The sequence below is a fragment of the Orbicella franksi genome, chromosome 7 (assembly GCF_964199315.1).
Source record: "Orbicella franksi chromosome 7, jaOrbFran1.1, whole genome shotgun sequence".
Lineage (NCBI taxonomy): Eukaryota > Metazoa > Cnidaria > Anthozoa > Scleractinia > Merulinidae > Orbicella > Orbicella franksi.
In genome coordinates, this window is record NC_138151.1 from 31,495,401 (window position 1) to 31,513,248 (window position 17,848).

A 17,848-nucleotide genomic window follows, 5' to 3' on the forward strand; every position below is an offset into this window, starting at 1 on the left:
GATTTTGAAAATCGCTCTGTTTTACACAGGCTGGAGGAATGGATCTCGCGAATAAACTTCCTAAAATCAAGGATCAGGAGAAGGAGAGCAAGTTTGGATATGTCTTCGCTGTGTCAGGACCCGGTAAGATCAAACTTCTCCGGTTAATTTAATATGCATCGCAATTCCTCAACTCTTCCTTTCCAGTCTTCATATATCCCATTACAGTGAATATATCGGTCTACTTTTGTTTTTTTGTAGTGGTGACAGCGGAAAACATGAGTGGAGCCGCTATGTACGAATTGGTGAGTAGAAATTTAAGCGAAAGTAAAACTTTCTTCACATGTAAGTCACTGACTACTAGTGAAGTTAAGTTATGTCATGTTGAACCGATTGTGGGTTGTCAATATTTATATCTACATAAACTCACGCATTCAAATAAAGCCTGAAGTCCTTTGGAGTACCAAACTCGTCTTGCATAATTATGCATAAAGAGAGAAGTCAGAATTTTCTTAGATCTAGAGTTGTGCATATGCATGTGCCACCTACAGTACAGTGTGGCTCTCGTACGTCACTTTCCCGGAAGGGAAGGGGGCCTGTTGAGTGGGGAGTAGTAGTGGGGGAGGGGGGGGGGAGGGGTATGAACTTCCTCCTTCCCGTAGCTTCAAGTCCCAGTTCCCACCCCTTCCTTACCAGTGGTTTCCAACTGTAGGGGTGGTGAATGGTCATTCTGAGAGTTTGCGAGAAGGCAAGACTAGCATTTTTCTTTGCAAGCCCGAGACATGTTGACTTCTTCAATTGCAAGACCGAGGCTTCCACGTGTTTTAAATGCAAGCTCGAGACGTTCAGGTTCTAAGACTCTCATATGTCATTTAGTAAGCTTATAAAAATAAATTAAACAAATCGGTTCTGCGAGACTTTCATAACCTTGAAAAAAATTGAGACCGCGAGACCGCTCTGTGAAAAAGATCAAGACTGTGAGACACACATAACTGCTAAATAAACAAGACTGCTAGACCCGTGAAATTCAGCGAAAATTTTGCGAGATCCATGATTTTTGAAGGACCATTTGCCATCCCTAACTGTAGCTGCTGTTTTGTTGCAAAGTACCATGGATTGTTTTAAAACTTTCCCCTGCTGCTCCTAGTTCTCACCACCTTGCGAATCTGACTTCCCATCCCTTCTTAATCTAACTCCCCACAGTGTACCTGCACTATTTGCTTTTTGGTTCCCTTCCCCTTTCCTCCCTGTACTGTCTTGCAACACTTGTCCACTGGATGGCAACTTACAGATACATAGTGTTAACAACCAGCTCTTAGTCTCAGCACCCCAACCATAGAAACTGATTCTCACAATGTGATTAGCTACTGTTCAATTGACAATCTAGGATTTTTCATTTGCGCTGCTATTTTTGGCAGCTGTACATGTACAAGTATGTTTGAAAAGTGATAAAAACCGTAGTGCTCAATGAAACCATTCTCCATTAGTCTTGTTGATTAGTGGATTTTGAATTTGTCTGGATCCACTTATGGCAATAAGGACCTTCTAAAAGTTTATTATAAGCAAAAAAAAAAAAAAAAAGAAAGAAAACAGTCATTAGTCCTTGCCTGTATGACAACCTGTGGTAACAAAACAGTATAAACTACAATAGTAAATGGTGTGAAACAAGGAGTATCAGTAGTTCGTCTTGGCTACTGTTGGTGACTGACATATCGACAACCTGAGCAGAAGGCATCTTCAGAGTCAAGTGAATAGTGTCAGTGGATGATGCGTCAGTCGGTAATGACTACAAGTCATTCCACTAGCCCTTCGCCTATCAGTGGAACAGCACTTTTGTAGCACCCTGCAAAACCAGGTAAGTTTCACTTTGCATTACAGTATCATAACATTGACATACATTTGTACGCAGTATTTATGTAACATGTTTGGCCAGGACGGATATGGGTTGCTGAGCTGCAAACAGTGACAGCAAATTTCAAACTCTTCTTTTTGTACAGGTTCGTGTAGGTCACAGTGAGCTGGTAGGGGAGATTATTAGTCTGGAAGGTGACATGGCAACGATCCAAGTATATGAGGAAACTTGTATCCAATGTACATGTTACAACGACGTCGACTTTTTCCTTCCTCCATTGCCGCGATGTTGACTTTGTAACCACACCTTGTTGTTTCCAGGCTCCACGGATATCATGCTGAGGTACTGGGCCTCGTAGCTTCACACTCCTTTTCCAATTTTTTTTTTTGTTTTGTTTTGTTTTTTTTCCTTTTCCGACCGACCGACCCAAAATCAGAAAGGGCACTCGGCAATAAACGAAAAAAAAAGGAGGGATGGCCTAATCGCAGACTAGAAGCAATCTTTTAGTTCATTGTTTTCATAAAGGCAGTTACGTTCTAATTCTGTACGTTTGGCTGAAAATTTGAAATAATTATGTCTCTTTTCCTAACGCCTAAAAAAATGGCTCTAATCTACAAAGTACAAGACGATGGAACCCTAAAATCAGTCACAACAAGCTGGTGTTGTGTTGAGAATATTGCCGATTTTTAATAAACCGCTAAATTTTGTTGAAAACCTTTTTTTTTACATACCACTGGCTTCAAAATGTCTTATTAATTACTGGTCATAAATATTTCAAAGATTCAACTCATTCGAATTAAGAAAAACAATTTTTCTACATTTTGTAAGACAAGAAAAATACATTCTAAAGTAAAGCTACTTTGTAACAACAAGAAACGCTTGTAGTCGTCTCGTCCCTCGATCGACGCAAACTGGGATATTTCAGGTTAACTAATTTGTGTTCACTGGTTACTGAGTCATTTTCGGTGAGGAAATTGGCCGTGTTTACCCATTAGGAGGAAGAATACGTCTCAGCCGTATAATGCTTTGCTATGTAATGAAAAACAAAAAGATCTTCAGCATCCGTAAAATTTAGCTTTAACGAAACCTGGGATAAATATAAGATCAAAATTAGCGTTGGAAAAATACACGCATCCACCACAGACTTACTTTATTCAAATTCAAACAACTTTCGATGAAAATATCTATTTAACATTCGAACGAACATAAACGCACTAAGCTGTTGGCCAAAAGCGTCTAAAACTGTTTGAAACCGCTACATCAGACAATAACGAGGGTTGCAATGGAGCAGAGAACATTACACCAACTTTCTATTAGTGTCGAGAAAGTGTTGCTACTCACTTGAAAATAAAAAAATAATAATAATAAGTTCGTAGCTTTTTGTTTACATGAACAACGAAATTTCCGCCATTTTTTAAATCTTGGAGCCTGGCCAGCGACCAAAACTCCCGCATGCTAATTATGTTTTTCCGCACTGAATTTGGGAGGCGCGCTGGGCTAATGGTTAGTGCGCTGCAGTCTAGATCGAGCGGTATGGGTTCGAGTCCTAACTGAGGTCACTGTGTTATGTTCTTAGAGAAAACATTTTTCTCTCCCGGTGCCATTCTCCACCCAGGTGTATAAATGGGTACCGGTGAATTGTTTGCTGGGAGTAACCATCCAGAGGGGAGCTAGAAATTCTCCTAGTCGCCTTGAATGCTACAGAAACAGGAGATAAGTACCTGCGCGATGGTCAGTTCTTGTTTCTTTTTTTACCTTCATTGAGCATGCATTCATCAGCATGCGCTAGGTCATACGACCTTAGAAGGCATCTTAAAAGTGTTCAAAATAAGCACTGGAAGAAGGTTCTGTGCCTTGTGGCTTGGTGTTCTGCGTAAAGCATTTTATGTGATGTTTCATTTCTACTTTGTCTGTTCCGTGGTAGACGTAAACAAGACTCTTGGAAGCACATACCACATCGATATCCACCAGGCTTCCGCAATTGTTTTTGGGGGTGGAAGTAACGTCTACTCACATCCACCAGGGCCGAGAGGTATGCAACATTCTTAAAATCGATTCTATGACCGGTGAGTAACAGTCTAAGACTAGAAAGAACCACACTTGGAATACCGGCAGGCTAAAAAGGGGAATTAACATTAACAAAAAAAGGAATGTGTTGAGTCAAACAGGTATCAAGTTTAGTTTAATTTTTGCAACAGTCTGCGCTTTAATAATTCTCAGATTTGGCTTGCTAACTACTAGTTCCAGTGTTACATGAAATTGTTGAGATAAATTGCTTCCTCCCGCAATACTGTAAGAAAATTCACGTTTTATAAACTTAAAGAGGAAAAAATAAATAAACGTTGTAAAAGAAGGAAGGGGACAAATATTGAGTACCCTAACATTATTGTCTATGATAATAATCTGTTCAGTCGATGTAACTCCTGAGATGGTGACCCATAACCTTTGTACCTTTCCTTAATAATGTGGAAACTGTATTTGTGGATTTTAAAGATAAAAAAAAAAAAAAATCAGTACAGTGAAATTGTGAAATGCGAATTCCTCTCAGTGAGCGTCTCAATGGCACCGTCAGAATACTTGTTGAATGCGCGCTACATTGCCATTTTAAAGTGAATGATAAAAAACAAAATGAAAAATCAGAAGATCCCCCCCAATAAAAATGCTTTAGACCTTTATTTTACCAAACACATCTATCTTGACTGGTATATTTGTAGCTTCAAGTCCAACGGATCAAGATCACATTTATGACTTACCACCTGAAGTGGAAAATAATCAAAAGGTCACGAAGCATACAACAACAAGACAAGGAGAGGGCTTAGAAGAAAGATATCAGGATCGAGAACAAAGCGAGAGAGAAAAAAGGCATGGTTGCTTGGACCATGATGTTCTTCCCCGCGCGCCAATGGATCATCAGCAACAACGTGGGCAGAGTGTGAACCCAGGATCTGCAGGAAATGGAATTGTCGTTGATACAGGTAGACTGTAAGACTCAATTCAATTTGCTAGTCAATTATTCTTGATAAAGAATCCCGTCTAAGATATTCCATCTTTGTTGTTGCTGATTGAGACAGCGATGTTTCTTCATTAGTTAAATTTGATCGTTCATGCTTCAGATTGGCTAAGCTTTGAATCAGATCGAACTTATTGAGTAGAATTTCTCCGAGTAAATATCAGAACCTATGAAATTAAAAACCTTGCTATTCTCTGGGAACTCATCTTTCGGTAAACCTTAAGACTAAGAAAGGCTCTGTGAGAGTAAAGTACTTTGCCTATAAACACAGCACAATGCTACCAGCTAGGGCAAGGATTTCTCGAACTGGGGTCAAATGTCCTTGCCATTACGCCATGGCGCCTGTCTCGTTCACTTTGGAACTTTTAAGAAAGCATGTTAACGATGGTTATAACCAAAAACTTCGTGTTTTTGTTCTAAGTTCCCATAATCGAGTGTGGAGCAACATTTTAAACTTGTGTAAATTTCACTTTTACCTTTTTTCTGTCAATTGTTCTTGCAATCTCTTGCGACGTTTCCTCATGCTGTGACTCCTATGTTTCAGGAGCGGAAGGATTTCTTAAAAACGTAAAAGAGTCAATCAAGGCATTTGACGATGCCGCGGGACAATCGTTGGAGAAGAAAGAGCAGTTAATTATACAAGACGTCCTTCCATCGCTGGAGGAGTCCTGGCGAAAACCAGACTCTAGCAGCCGGGCAGTCGTTTACGAGACTCTGGCTCAAATTAGCCACAATCGAGTCAGTCCCAAGGTAGTGAGGTACACTCTGCAACAGTTGCATCGCCTGATGCTCTTCGACAATCTCGAGAGTAACCAAAGCAACTTGCTTGGTGTGGAGGAAATTGTAAGGTTGTCCATTTGCTCTTCTGATGCGACGTTTCAGAAGGAGGGCCTTCAAGAAAAAGAATTACGACTGTCTGGTTACCGTCATATTCTAGCATTACTTATATTCCAGCAAATCAAAGGATGGCTCTTTGCTGTCGACATCGAGAAGACGAAGTTGTTAGAGTTACAAGACTGTCTGGCAAAGTACACCAACCAGGGGAACAGCTTATTTCAGTTTTCCATAATTTTCATTCAGGAGGCGATTAGATATTTATTAAAACCAATTCAAAAATCAGAGAAGTCAAATGTACGAGCTTTCCTAAATGAATGCCCAGCGAATATTGAAACACAGGGCGACAATGGTGAGAGGTTATCATTCCTTCACAAGTTAAAGAACCCTAAGTGGGTAAAAAAGATGAAAAGGAAGAACAACAACAAGAACAACTGGCTCGCTGCTCACTGCGTTATATTGTACTTTTATGGAAAGGTTAGTAAGATCAAGGGCGTAGCCAGGATTTTTCAAAGGAGGAGGGGGGGGGGGGAGGGATCACACTGTGTGAAATTGAGGGTACTCACCAGATTGTCATTTCGTTTTCACCACCTGTTTTAGGTTGTTTGCTTAAAACAAGGCTTACAAAAAGGGGCGGGGGGGGGGGGTAACGGGCATCCCAGGACCCCCATAGCTACGCCCCTGAAAACGCCTCTCAGTTCTTGTAACTTCTGCAATACGATCACTCGTCTGGTGCAATTTAGAAGTAAGATACTGTGACGTGTCTATTTATGACAAATTGCACTCGAAATTATGAGATTACATGAAGTATTACATGATGACTACATATCCAGATTTTCTCTTCCCATCTTACAATGGCGCCTCTAACACCGGAAAGACAAAAGGCTGTCATGAAAAAGGGTATAAATCCTAAACGAAATAACCCTGTGGGTTTCTGAGAAGGTTGTAAATGGTGTGCTTGTTTATATTACGGCGCACAGAGTAAACTCTATGAACATACATTAGGTGACTTACTAGATCAGGTCTCTCCTGTGATAATTAATGTAACGAGAGAAAATTCTTGGATGTTAATTTTTGACACGTTGACTCAGTCAAAGTTGAATCGTTTGTTTCGTAACGTTTCAGTCATTTCGGTCAGATGCATGTTACATAGATCTTCTTCCTTGCTCTACCACACTAAATATAAAATTAACACCTAATTTTTGCCTAAGACGAATCGTGGCGAATCTTCTTGACAATTCTTACTGTTCAATTAAATTGATGGTTACAAGTTTTCACCTTCATCCGTCCTTGTGACGTCACGTCGTCATGACATTACAGGGCTACCTCGTGCTGCTTAGCAACTAACACTAACGAAAAACGTCGTTTCGATCCTAAAAGAAATTAATTGCCAGCAAGGTTTTGTTCCTTCAACTTACAGGCCCACTCCAGTGAGTTATATGAGTCGCAGTTGCAGATTGACAGACGAGCAGTGGAATTTTTGCAGCACGTAATAAAGGCTTACATTGGAGGAGGTGGTGGGAACGACTGGAAGTTTTGTTTACTACCTGCAACGGTTGTATCAGAACTTGTGATGAAAACCATTACAGGTAAGACCGCCTATAGACGATGCGTTTTTACCCTTAGGGGCATTAGTAATCAGCAGTCTATATGGCAATTTAGACTAGATCCATGACCGCATCATTTTAATTCGGAAAATGCGGTAGTCATTTTCGAGTTACAGGTATGAGTTTGAATTTCACCCTTTCACTCCTTCCTTTGGTTCCTGTTGACTTTTAGTGAACCTGCTGACTAGTGCATAAAGCTCTCGCGGTTGCTTGCGCAACGAGTTCTATAGCGAAGTTAAAGCGAGAGAAAGAAAGAAAAATTGTGCCAAGATTCGATGTTGAATTGAGCTGCGTTTTCTTAGTGGTTGCTGTTTTGGACTATGCAAATTACTCGCCGGGTAGCCAGTCAGACCGGAGCCTATCCCAGTTTCAGTAGCATGAAGCAACTAGGAGTATTTCTACTTCCCCTGAATGGGATGCTAGTCCATCGCAAGGTTTCCCCCAGCATTAAATTCGCCGGTACCCATTAGACACCTGGGTGGAAAGAGAGTTAAGTGTCTTGCCCAAGAACACAACAAAATGTCCCCGGCCAGGGCTCGAACCTGGACCGCTTGCTCCGGGGTCGAGCGCACTAACCATGAGGCCACCGCGACTCAAGCTGATTGATTTAAGCTACTTTACATCTTGTTTGTGTAACAATTATTTATTTATTACTGTTTTTAAATTGACAGTTTGATAAAAATTTGATTTCAGACTCGTCTAGCGAAGGTAGTCCGTATTCGATCACAGAGGCAGAGGTAAGTCTTTAGAAAGCTAAGGTATTTGGTTACATTCCCAACTAAAGTCGCTACCGAAGCCAAGTTATCTATAAAATTTCAAGGCTCAGGTGCCGGCGCACAGAAAGTTGCGCGTTGGTACAAGCACTTTACTTAAAAATCCCATTCCATACATTTTGTCAAAATCACTTCCACGCTAAAACAAATAGACGTTCTTTACTGACGTTAACGCCTTGAAGAACTGATTTAGCTTTTTTCAAACGATCGAAAAGCTCGTTGTAGTTGCTGAGTGGCTCCTCAACATAGAGACACGCAAATCTATCCTCAAAATACTGCAGCACTCTTGAAACATTTTGGAAATCACTTGTCATTACCACGCGGAGGTACGAACTGAGCTGAGCAAGTTGCTAGCGCAGGATGCAACCTGCACCACTCAAACTGTCATTCAAATTATTGTTGTGGTGGACGTTTGCCATCAACAGAGCACCTGGTTTGACTGTAACTTGTATATAGTTATTTTTACATTTTTAGGAAATTTTAGCATGGTCTTAAATCATTTTCATTAGTTTTGAGATATATACTTATAGCTATAGACGTAACACGTTGTCTCCGTTGTTCAAGAGTGGCTCAGTAACGGAAAGGATCATTTCTGGAGATGAACTGCATCACAAAAGGCTTCTTAACCTTCACCATCCCAACCTTTGCATTAACTTATGCATGACAAAGTCACCTGTTCGAGTCATGGAAATGGTAAGCAATATATTGAGTATGCATTGAGCTTGATTAATTTAAAACTGCTGATAAGCTTCATTTTAACTGGAAAGAAATATATTCCCTGCTTTTTTAATAACCTAAATTGATCAGTCTAGCCCAGCTTTAGTCCGAAATGCGTCCTCCGCAGACCGTGGATCGCGCTGGAAGCGCTTAAAATGTCTTTCTTAACACAAGTGTAATCGAAATCGGCGCAAAACGTTTAGCTACTTTTGCCACTGAAGAGAGATAGCATCGCGACAAACTTCTGGTCCTGTTTTTCCTTTCAAATTTCCATGTACATGTTGAATGAAAAGATATTCGTGTTATTGATAACTCAGCCGGTAAATCAATTAATCAATCAATAACTTTATTAATGGTGAAGGCGGAAACTGTTAATTTTGTTGTCGCTAGTGTTCTGAGTACTCTAGTTATCACGTACTTCTACCATATCGGGAATCATATGCTTGCCGGTACAATAGACCACAGGTTTGGCAACTATTGACCAATCAGAGCGCGCGTAGTACCTCAGTTGTCCCATTAACTTTAATAAATGTATGTGTTGTATGGTACTTTTCTGTTCAGTCAAAATCTTCTCTGGTTCTCAGATTTCAGTGGCAAGTCCTCTGGGAAACTTGAAGGAGTATGTTCTCAATGGACGTTGCGAGGAGACCTTCATAGTCACTTTCTTGTCTCAAGTAACTTCTGCGCTCTTCAGTACCTTCACGAAAACCACATTGTACATACAGCACTTCGAGCCGAGAATGTGAATGTTGTGGAGCTTGAGGAGGTAATGTCATGTCCTGTTCAAATGACTGTCTCAACAGACAATTTTTTCCAAAAAAAACAAAAAAAAAAACATTGCAGATGTACTTCCATAAAGAGATTTATACAAGTTATCATCTGGCTTTGTTATAATTGACGATAAATACCCCGCGTAATGTTTCAAAAAAATGTTTCTCAAAACACAATTGCCATGGAAGCATCAAGTTCTGAGTACAATGATAGGCCATACCAAATTGCTCTAAGGTACGTAAATGTTAAAGCTGCAAAGTTTAGTAGCTTATATTTATATAAGATTTGCAAACACTGCACCATTGCAATATCGACTACTTCGTGCCGACTGGCTATGAAAAATTATTTACGCTTCGACCGGAAGAAATTAGCCTAAGAACTAGTAATATTTCGGTGACCATCCTCAGCTATTCACTTTTTATGAACAACAATTTTTTTTTTGAACAGGGAGTTTTACAGGTGCAGATAATCCGTTTTGGTCGCTCCAAGTCTCTTGAAATGAGACGCGGTAAAGACACCAGTAAGTCAGTGGTGGTTAGTACAGACATCTCTCCTGACTCTACTCGCTGGTTAGTGGAACCTTGATGGTTACTTTCTTTTAGGTGGTTGGCAACAGTTTCCAGCACTTTCCAAGACTTAGATTTTTGTGTCATCATTATATCCACTTTTTATCACTGGAAGCTACAATCATGTAGCATAAAAATGCCCAATCATTAGTGAACACGTTCTTATAATTTTCGTGACATAATATGCTGCCATAGCAACATTATGAACTGCTAAAAACACCTTTAATTTTACTGTTAACTGCTAATAACTCAAAACCAAGCACGGTGAACACTATTTTGTATTATCGAATTTTGATAAGCAGGATAAGACGCATCTTTTGGCAAAGTTCTTTACATGGGGTTCAGCGCCAGCGTAAATTTTTGGAAAGTGCTGGAAACTGCTTTGCGCCACCTTGTCTCAAACTTACTTTGTATGTAATACTTACTGTTTATTGGTTGAGGCTGGGTATATAGTATCATTTGAAAAAATATGCGGACCGAGCAAAGTTTCCGATCCGCTGAAGTCAGAGGTGGTCGAATTCAATAATAATTGTGTTATTATTGTGATTAAAGATGTGTCTATTATTCGTCGTGGTGAATAATGACAGATAAATGAGAGGACAGATGAATTTTACTCGTTTGTCTCACGATGGAGTCACTCTGAGATGTTGATCGCGACGTTTCGACTGCTATACTGCTAGTCTTCATCAGGCGATGAGGTCGATTGTTTGCGTGTCGCTATTTGTAGCACCTTGGTTCGCTGCTATTGGTGCATTTCGATCCTCATTTTTACTCCGACTTTGTGACGCTGTTCCCTCATGCATAGGTCTGCATTGTAACTGACCGGCTGTTGTGCTTTTTGATTTTAGGTATCCATGCTTCAGGAATTTCGATTCCACTATCTCTATTTATGTTATTTGCATGAAGTATTATATGGGTAGCTTCCTTGACCCTGCGTGTGTCCCAGTGAGGGTCACGATCAGTGAACTTGACTTTGTCTCAAATGGGTAAATGCCCAGTCTTGCTGGCGTGCTCTGAAACTGGAGAGGTTTGCGTACGAGCAAGTCGTATGTCACTGTCATGTTCTTTTATCCTCTCTTGCGTAGCTCTCCCTGTTTCTTCGATATACACTTTGCCGCATTCGTAAGGAATCTTATAAACAACACCGTCTTGTTTTGTTGGTTCAAGGGTGTCTTAAGTAGGACCACTAAGTAGGACCTAAGAGTTGTGTCAGATTTAAAGAGAATGCGTGCACCTTGTTGTTGTAGGCAGCGGCGAAGAACCTCTGATACACCTTTGATAAAGGGTAAAATCGCAGTTGATTTGAATTCCTGCATGGGTCCTTGGTTAGCTGTTGCTCTTGTTGTTTTCGTGAGCTTCTGTACAAACGTAGCGATCGACCTCTCAAAGTGATTCCATCGTGAGACAAACGAGTCAGTAAAATTGATCTGTCCTGTTTTGTTTTTCATTCAAAATATCTCCACAGCTCAAAAATGTATTTTGTTAGGTTCGGTGACAACAGGAAAAAAAAAAACAACAAAAAAAACAGATTCAATGGTGCCCCATTAACCTATTTTTAGTTTCTGCAGGGTTGTTAGAGTCGGTTCCCATACCGTAAGTGAGACTTTTGTAAGTCAGACTATTGTACCCTGTTTAAACCGCGATTTGAGCAGATCTGCTAAGCTATTCGTCGCTTACTGGAGATAGTATGATGACCTATTGTGTTTCAAGATGTCCAACTGAAGGAAAAGTAACTTGCTTTTTATAGGAGTGCACCGGAAGTGATTTCACAGGGACGTTACAGTCACGCCAGTGACGTATGGTCATTTGGTGTGGTAGCATGGGAACTTTACGCGGCGTTCACCAATGGTGCACGTTTTCGAGAACGAACGCTGCCTTACTTCCACATTTCCAACGATGAGGTAATTCCATATTTGTATGAAAGATTTCAACGAGTTAGGGTTTAAGTTTCCTTCTCTAAACGTTAATAGACAAGCAAGTTGACAGAAAAATAAACACTTTTGTTAAAGGCTCGAGGCTTTTATCTCAGCTGCAGGAATGAAAATCTGCACACGACCACAGGTGGCCCATCAGGCCGGAGCTTATCCCGATTTCTGTAGCATGAAGCGACTAGGGTATTTCTACTCCCCCCTATTTGGGACCCCCGGGATGCTAGTCCGAAATATTACCTCCAGCAAAACCATTTGGCAGTACCTATTTATACACCTGGCTGGACAGAGGCACGGTGAGGGTAAAGTGTCTTGCCCAAGAACACAACACAATGGCTCTAACCCGGACCGCTCGACCCGGAGTCGAGCACACTAACCATGAGGTCACCGCACCTCCTCGAAGCAGACGTAAAATCAATCTTCAATTTTGGTTTAGGGTTTCAATCACTACGTGAGACTTGAAAGCAGAAAAGAACCTCTCCACTCTCTCTCCAGATGAATCTAATCAGGTGAAAATTTGAAAAATAAGGGATCCACTATGCATTGGCCTCTTCCCATGAAAACTAATTGAAATCTGTCTAAAACTGTGTGTCTTTATTACATTCGACACCTGATTGGTACTTCATGACGTTTTGTTGTAACTGTGAGGTCATGGGGCAAGGGGCTCTCTCCCGGTGCCTCTCTCCACCCAGTGTATAAATGGGTTCCAGGGAATTTCAGTACTACTGGGGTAACCCTGCGATGGACTAGCATTCCAGAGGGAAACTAGAGATCCGTCTCAGCCTGATGGGCCACCGGGTTTGAACGCAAACTTGACTTAATATGGTAATGAAACGTTTTGATGTAAATGTGTGCACAAAATGGTATCTACTATCGTTAAAAACACGTCAATGGCATGTCGCCAGCCCGTCATCTTGGATCTGCCGTCTTTAACTCGTACTTTTCATTTGAACTCAGGTACTCAACAAATCTAGCTTAAATTTTCTATAACAGAAGGGATGTTAAAATGGACGAAATAAAGAAACGTCGATTTTCGTAGACCACGCTTATCAAAACATTGTTGCCACGAAAAATATCCCTTCAGTTCAGACAAACATAACGATGACTCTTAAATATTCGACCAATCCATTTACGAGCCTAAATCAGCTAAGACTTCATTGGAGTGTTGACTCCTTTGTGCTCATTTAGAGGTTGAGTATGATTCCTCTTACGTCATTATTGTGGGCATTTTTGGATTTTTTCCCCCCAGATTTTGCCCAATATTCAAAACAACAAGTTGTTACACAAACCAAATTCCTGTCCAGACTGGATGTACAACACGATGCAGCGGTGTTGGCGATACAATCCCAAACACAGACCACCGTGTATTGCTTTATTTGAAGACCTCACATGCAGGTTCGTTACTGGACAACAACGTCATATGGGTAAAGTTTTGAAAAGCAAGGGCGCTGGCAACCCGAAATAACCATTAGATTAAAGATGCCAGGTTGCGAGTTTACAAATTGAAATTAGAAGCTCAGAAAAAATGTCAATCAAAATGATATCGGTTAAACAAGCGGCGAGCATGACAATTCTTATGCATTCGTTTGCCGTGCTGTGGTTATGGTGTTTTACTTACGTGTTTTTTAACTGCTGGCTGAGATCTTAGATGTAAAAAATTTAGTGATGGTTCTCGTCTGTGGTTCAACATATATATAGTTTCCTGACATGAATGATAAAACATACTTATGGAGCCTCTCATTTAACCACAAACAGAACTTATGAGCCTATACGTAAGTAACTCGCCTATCAAGATGTATCACACGCTTATTCAGAACAATTTCCAATTTCAGAAAACCAAAGCAGTCCTTGTTGATGAATGAGACTGAGGAAGAACCTTGCCAACGCAGAGGGGATAGCGAAGAGACGTGCTTTTATGACTTCCTAACAGAGCACGAATACCAACAAGTCTCAACCCCTCGTTCATGTGAGATGCGCTCGCTTGAGACAGATCACTGTAAAACATTTCCTGTCACCAAGGCAAGTGAGAAACTCCCACTGCCAACTTCAGAGACAACGGGGGCCTTTGAAAAAGTTGCTTGCAATGGGAGTAGTAACCAGTGTCAATTGTCAACATTAGCGACAACACACGATTATGAATATCTTTCTACTTGCGGGATAAAACAACCCACATTGCCAATTCCAAGGAACACAGGCCTTGCCACCAGCGATATACAAGCCAAGGGGCATGCACGACTAAGAGTAACTACCATTTGAGATTGAAGACGAAGGGAATTACACTAGTTTTTGCAAATCCGTTGAGAGGGTTCAGAGGCACCCTAATTTGTTCGAAAATTTAAGTTGCCTCTGAACCCTCTCCACAGAATATTTCTTTAATTTTGCAAAAAGTTGCATCTTATCATGCTTAACACAATTCGATAAAAAAGAATTGGGACCACCGAGCTTGTTTTTTAGCACTTTAAACTAAAATTTAGGTTGTTCCTAGCATTTCGTCTTGTTGCAATGATAGCCTGTTATATAAAAAGAGCAGAACAGAACACGTTGAGCCCCCCCATTTTTAGCTCATTCATGCGCGAAGCCCATCGAATGAGGTATTGTGAGATAGCAGATGTGGACGAAAATTGTATACTGTGGACGGAAGTGATTTCACATGCTACCCCTCCACCCTCAGTAAAAGTCAACAAAAAGTAAAAGTTAACTTCTTAGGAAGCGCAGATACAGATTTGCAAAGGAAGGAAATGTTTGGATTGCCTAATAAATAAATTATATATATATATAAATGAAAACTTAACTTGGAATGTACATATCGAACATATTTTCAAAAAATTGCATCCTGCACTGGCATCTTAAATCGAAGCAGGTCTTTTGATTCTTTTGAAACGCTCCCATACATCTATAATGCTTTAGTTCAACCTCATTTCGATTACTGTAGTGTCGTATGGGGGAAATGCAATAAATCTCTTTCCATTAAACTACAAAAACTACAGAATCGCGCTGCGCGTACTTTGACCTCTTCTTCATATGATACCAATGCGGATGATCTCTTCGTTAGACTTGGCTGGCAAAAACTTAATCTTCAACGGGAATTAAAAGCAGCCACTATGGTCTATAAATCACGTAATGATCTTGCCATGATTATCTGAAATCAATGTTTACTGATCGGAGTGCAATATCTACCTATTCCCTTGAGGGATTGTGAGGGCAAACTAGCTCTTCCACTACCCCGAACCAATTTTCCAAAAAAAAGAAAAAAAAAAAACAGTTTTAGCTATAGTGGTGCTGTGCTGTGGAACACCTTACCTACCAATCTGCGGCAAGCACAAACTCTTGCTAGTTTTAAATCCGGCTGCAGGGGTTTCCTTTTTGATAATAAATAAGTCAATTAATCACACGGCATTCATGGAAAACAGGCATTTTGTTATTGATTTTATTTTTGCTATTATTAGATTTAATTAGTAGTAGATTAGTATCTTAACAATGTAATTAATCCAATTTTAGTATTTACTTTAAGTCCTGATGTTTTTACTCGTACATAAATAAGTTAAAAAAAATTAACATCAAATCACAATTTACGACCTTCTAAAATTTGTAACATGAGACGAGAAGCCGAAATGTTTACACTCGGGGAGTCTAAATGGGTTATTTTAACACACGCTATCACGTCCAAGAGGCAGTTAAGGCAGCCATGTTGTATTGAGCTTTTCAACATACAACGCACTTATCAATCATAGCAGCTAAGATGCTGTAGTCTCACTAAAACATATTTTCGCGCTCCAATTTCGAGGCTCGCTGGAACAAAACTGCCATAGTCCTGCTAAAAATCTGCCATAAAAACCACGAAACAATATATTATCCAAAGTTGCTTGACATAGTTACCAGTCACATTGGATCAGTCATTGATAATGTTAAGAAGGTTATAAACACGGAGCTGGCTTGGAGGTTTAAATTATAATGTTTGAATTGTTATCTGTATAAACCGTTAGCTTAAGATAATTGTCAGGGAAGACTTTAAAGAGCACTTTCCGGGATGAAATGGATGTAAACGAACAATGTTAAGGGAAAATATCACTTTATCATCATTTTTTCATCCTCGGCAAGTTGAATAATGTTCCAGGAAGGAATCTGCACAATCCCTTAGTTGAAGATACAGCTGTAAGTGTTAAGAACGATTATAGTAATCGCTGTCAGTTTGCAGAATGCCATGCTTGTAAACAAACAACGTTAATTGAAAATACACATTGTGTCTTGATTAGCCTTGACAAGTTCAATAATTTTGTAAAAGGGATAAAATATACCTCGTTTTTTGTGATCTGGAGATTAAAGTGTAATGTTGCATTTATTAAAGATGCCTTGTTTACAAAAACCAACTTTTGTTTCTTTAACAAATTACTATGCTAAGGTTAACACTCCATTAATTAAAACTCAAGCCTCATGGCTACCCCGAAACAAGAATATTACCAGTCCAACTAGAAATAATAGGAAACTGAAAACTGCTTCTAAAAAGTGTTGAAATAATGTAATGACTGCTAACACTTTTAGCATGTTTCAAAAACAATATCATTTTTCTACTTTAACAAAAAGTGCGACACAGCTTTCTCTACACCTTAATTCCTTGGACACCTTACTACACCTTCTAAGGCAACCTATCGCCTTTGACAGAACCTTTGGCGAGCTGAGTGCCAGCTTTTGGCTTTGCATAACACAACACCTCGTCACGCAACGGTACGGCACGGGCAGGGCAGGGCAGGGCAAGGCACGGCACGGTAATTAAAAATTCTTTTGTATGTATAAAAATAATTCAGAAGAATTTTTGCTCTCAAATGAGGTTGATTGGACTAATTTAAATGCATACAAAAGAATTTTAAATTGGCCGCCATTTATGAATAGGGTCTATAGCAGTATAGCACTTGCATTTGTGAGATGGTTTGGTTACCAAACGTGAGCTATAATTGATCAATGGTTTCAAAATTCACCCATCGACCAATCATAACTCACATTGGTTACTCTAACCATCCCGGAGATCCAAGTGTCAAAAGCGGACCTTTAATTTTCCCAACGTTTCTGCCAACTGCAATTAGGAAGGTTTAGAAGTTCACGAAAATGGAACAACAATGTGTGATCCCAGATGATGCCCATTCCCCCCTGCCCCTCCCGCCACCTGCCTGCCCACCATCTGAGTAATTTAGGTTTTGTTTATCACCCAAGTTTGCAACAATAATGATATCTATTCGAACTCAACCCCCTGCAATTTGGAACAGCACCAATACTTCAAAACCAAAGAGCTTAATGCAAATTGGCCGCTACATGGGTCTCCACATTAAACCTCCACATTAAAGGCTGTTGTTTGGGGGATTAGCCAACGAGCGCAGGTACTCCGTGTCAACATCAAAATGCACTAACACACATTAAAATGACGTTTAGCATGCTCCATTCACAACTTCTTTCTTTTCCTTTGTCCGTCTATTTTAAAAATCACTGTTCCTGTCTTCTTTAAGACGCTTTTTCGACTACAGTCACTTTCAGTGTTACTATCCTCTAAGGTTTACAAGCACTAGTTATAGGTGATTTTAATATCATTTCAGAGCTGAACAAAGCGTTTCCAGCCATCTGATTGGTTTAGCGTGTGTATATCGAGTTATGGATGCACGTGGGAAGTTTGGAGAGCACGAAAGAAGCGTAAGAGTTGCTTGAGGCGATGGCCCAGGGCAACTCTAGCTCCTTGAGTGCTCTCCAAACTTCCCTAGTTGTGACCACACCTCTATTTCAACAATTTAAAATTATCGGGATTTTTCTCATTGATCATTCTTCCGG

The 17,848-nt window shown here is 40.1% G+C and overlaps 2 protein-coding genes across 2 annotated transcripts; both read left to right on the forward strand.

Annotated features, from left to right (window-relative positions):
- The first annotated feature begins 13 nt into the window (after positions 1 to 13).
- On the forward strand, positions 14 to 10,076 carry LOC145491731 (uncharacterized). Its single transcript, XM_081470979.1, has 10 exons — positions 14 to 123; positions 241 to 284; positions 1,977 to 3,863; positions 4,546 to 4,806; positions 5,386 to 6,152; positions 7,096 to 7,264; positions 7,976 to 8,019; positions 8,620 to 8,748; positions 9,357 to 9,538; positions 9,991 to 10,076. Exons 3-9 carry the CDS (start codon positions 3,722 to 3,724, stop codon positions 9,516 to 9,518), a joined length of 1,674 nt encoding a protein of 557 aa, XP_081327105.1. The 5' UTR covers positions 14 to 123; positions 241 to 284; positions 1,977 to 3,721; the 3' UTR covers positions 9,519 to 9,538; positions 9,991 to 10,076.
- LOC145491735 (insulin-like receptor) lies at positions 9,545 to 15,441 on the forward strand. The gene is made up of 4 exons (XM_081470984.1): positions 9,545 to 10,112; positions 11,857 to 12,010; positions 13,287 to 13,432; positions 13,870 to 15,441. The coding sequence occupies exons 1-4, from the start codon at positions 9,964 to 9,966 to the stop codon at positions 14,291 to 14,293; spliced, it is 873 nt and encodes a 290-aa protein (XP_081327110.1). The 5' UTR covers positions 9,545 to 9,963; the 3' UTR covers positions 14,294 to 15,441.
- The last annotated feature ends 2,407 nt before the right edge of the window (positions 15,442 to 17,848 follow it).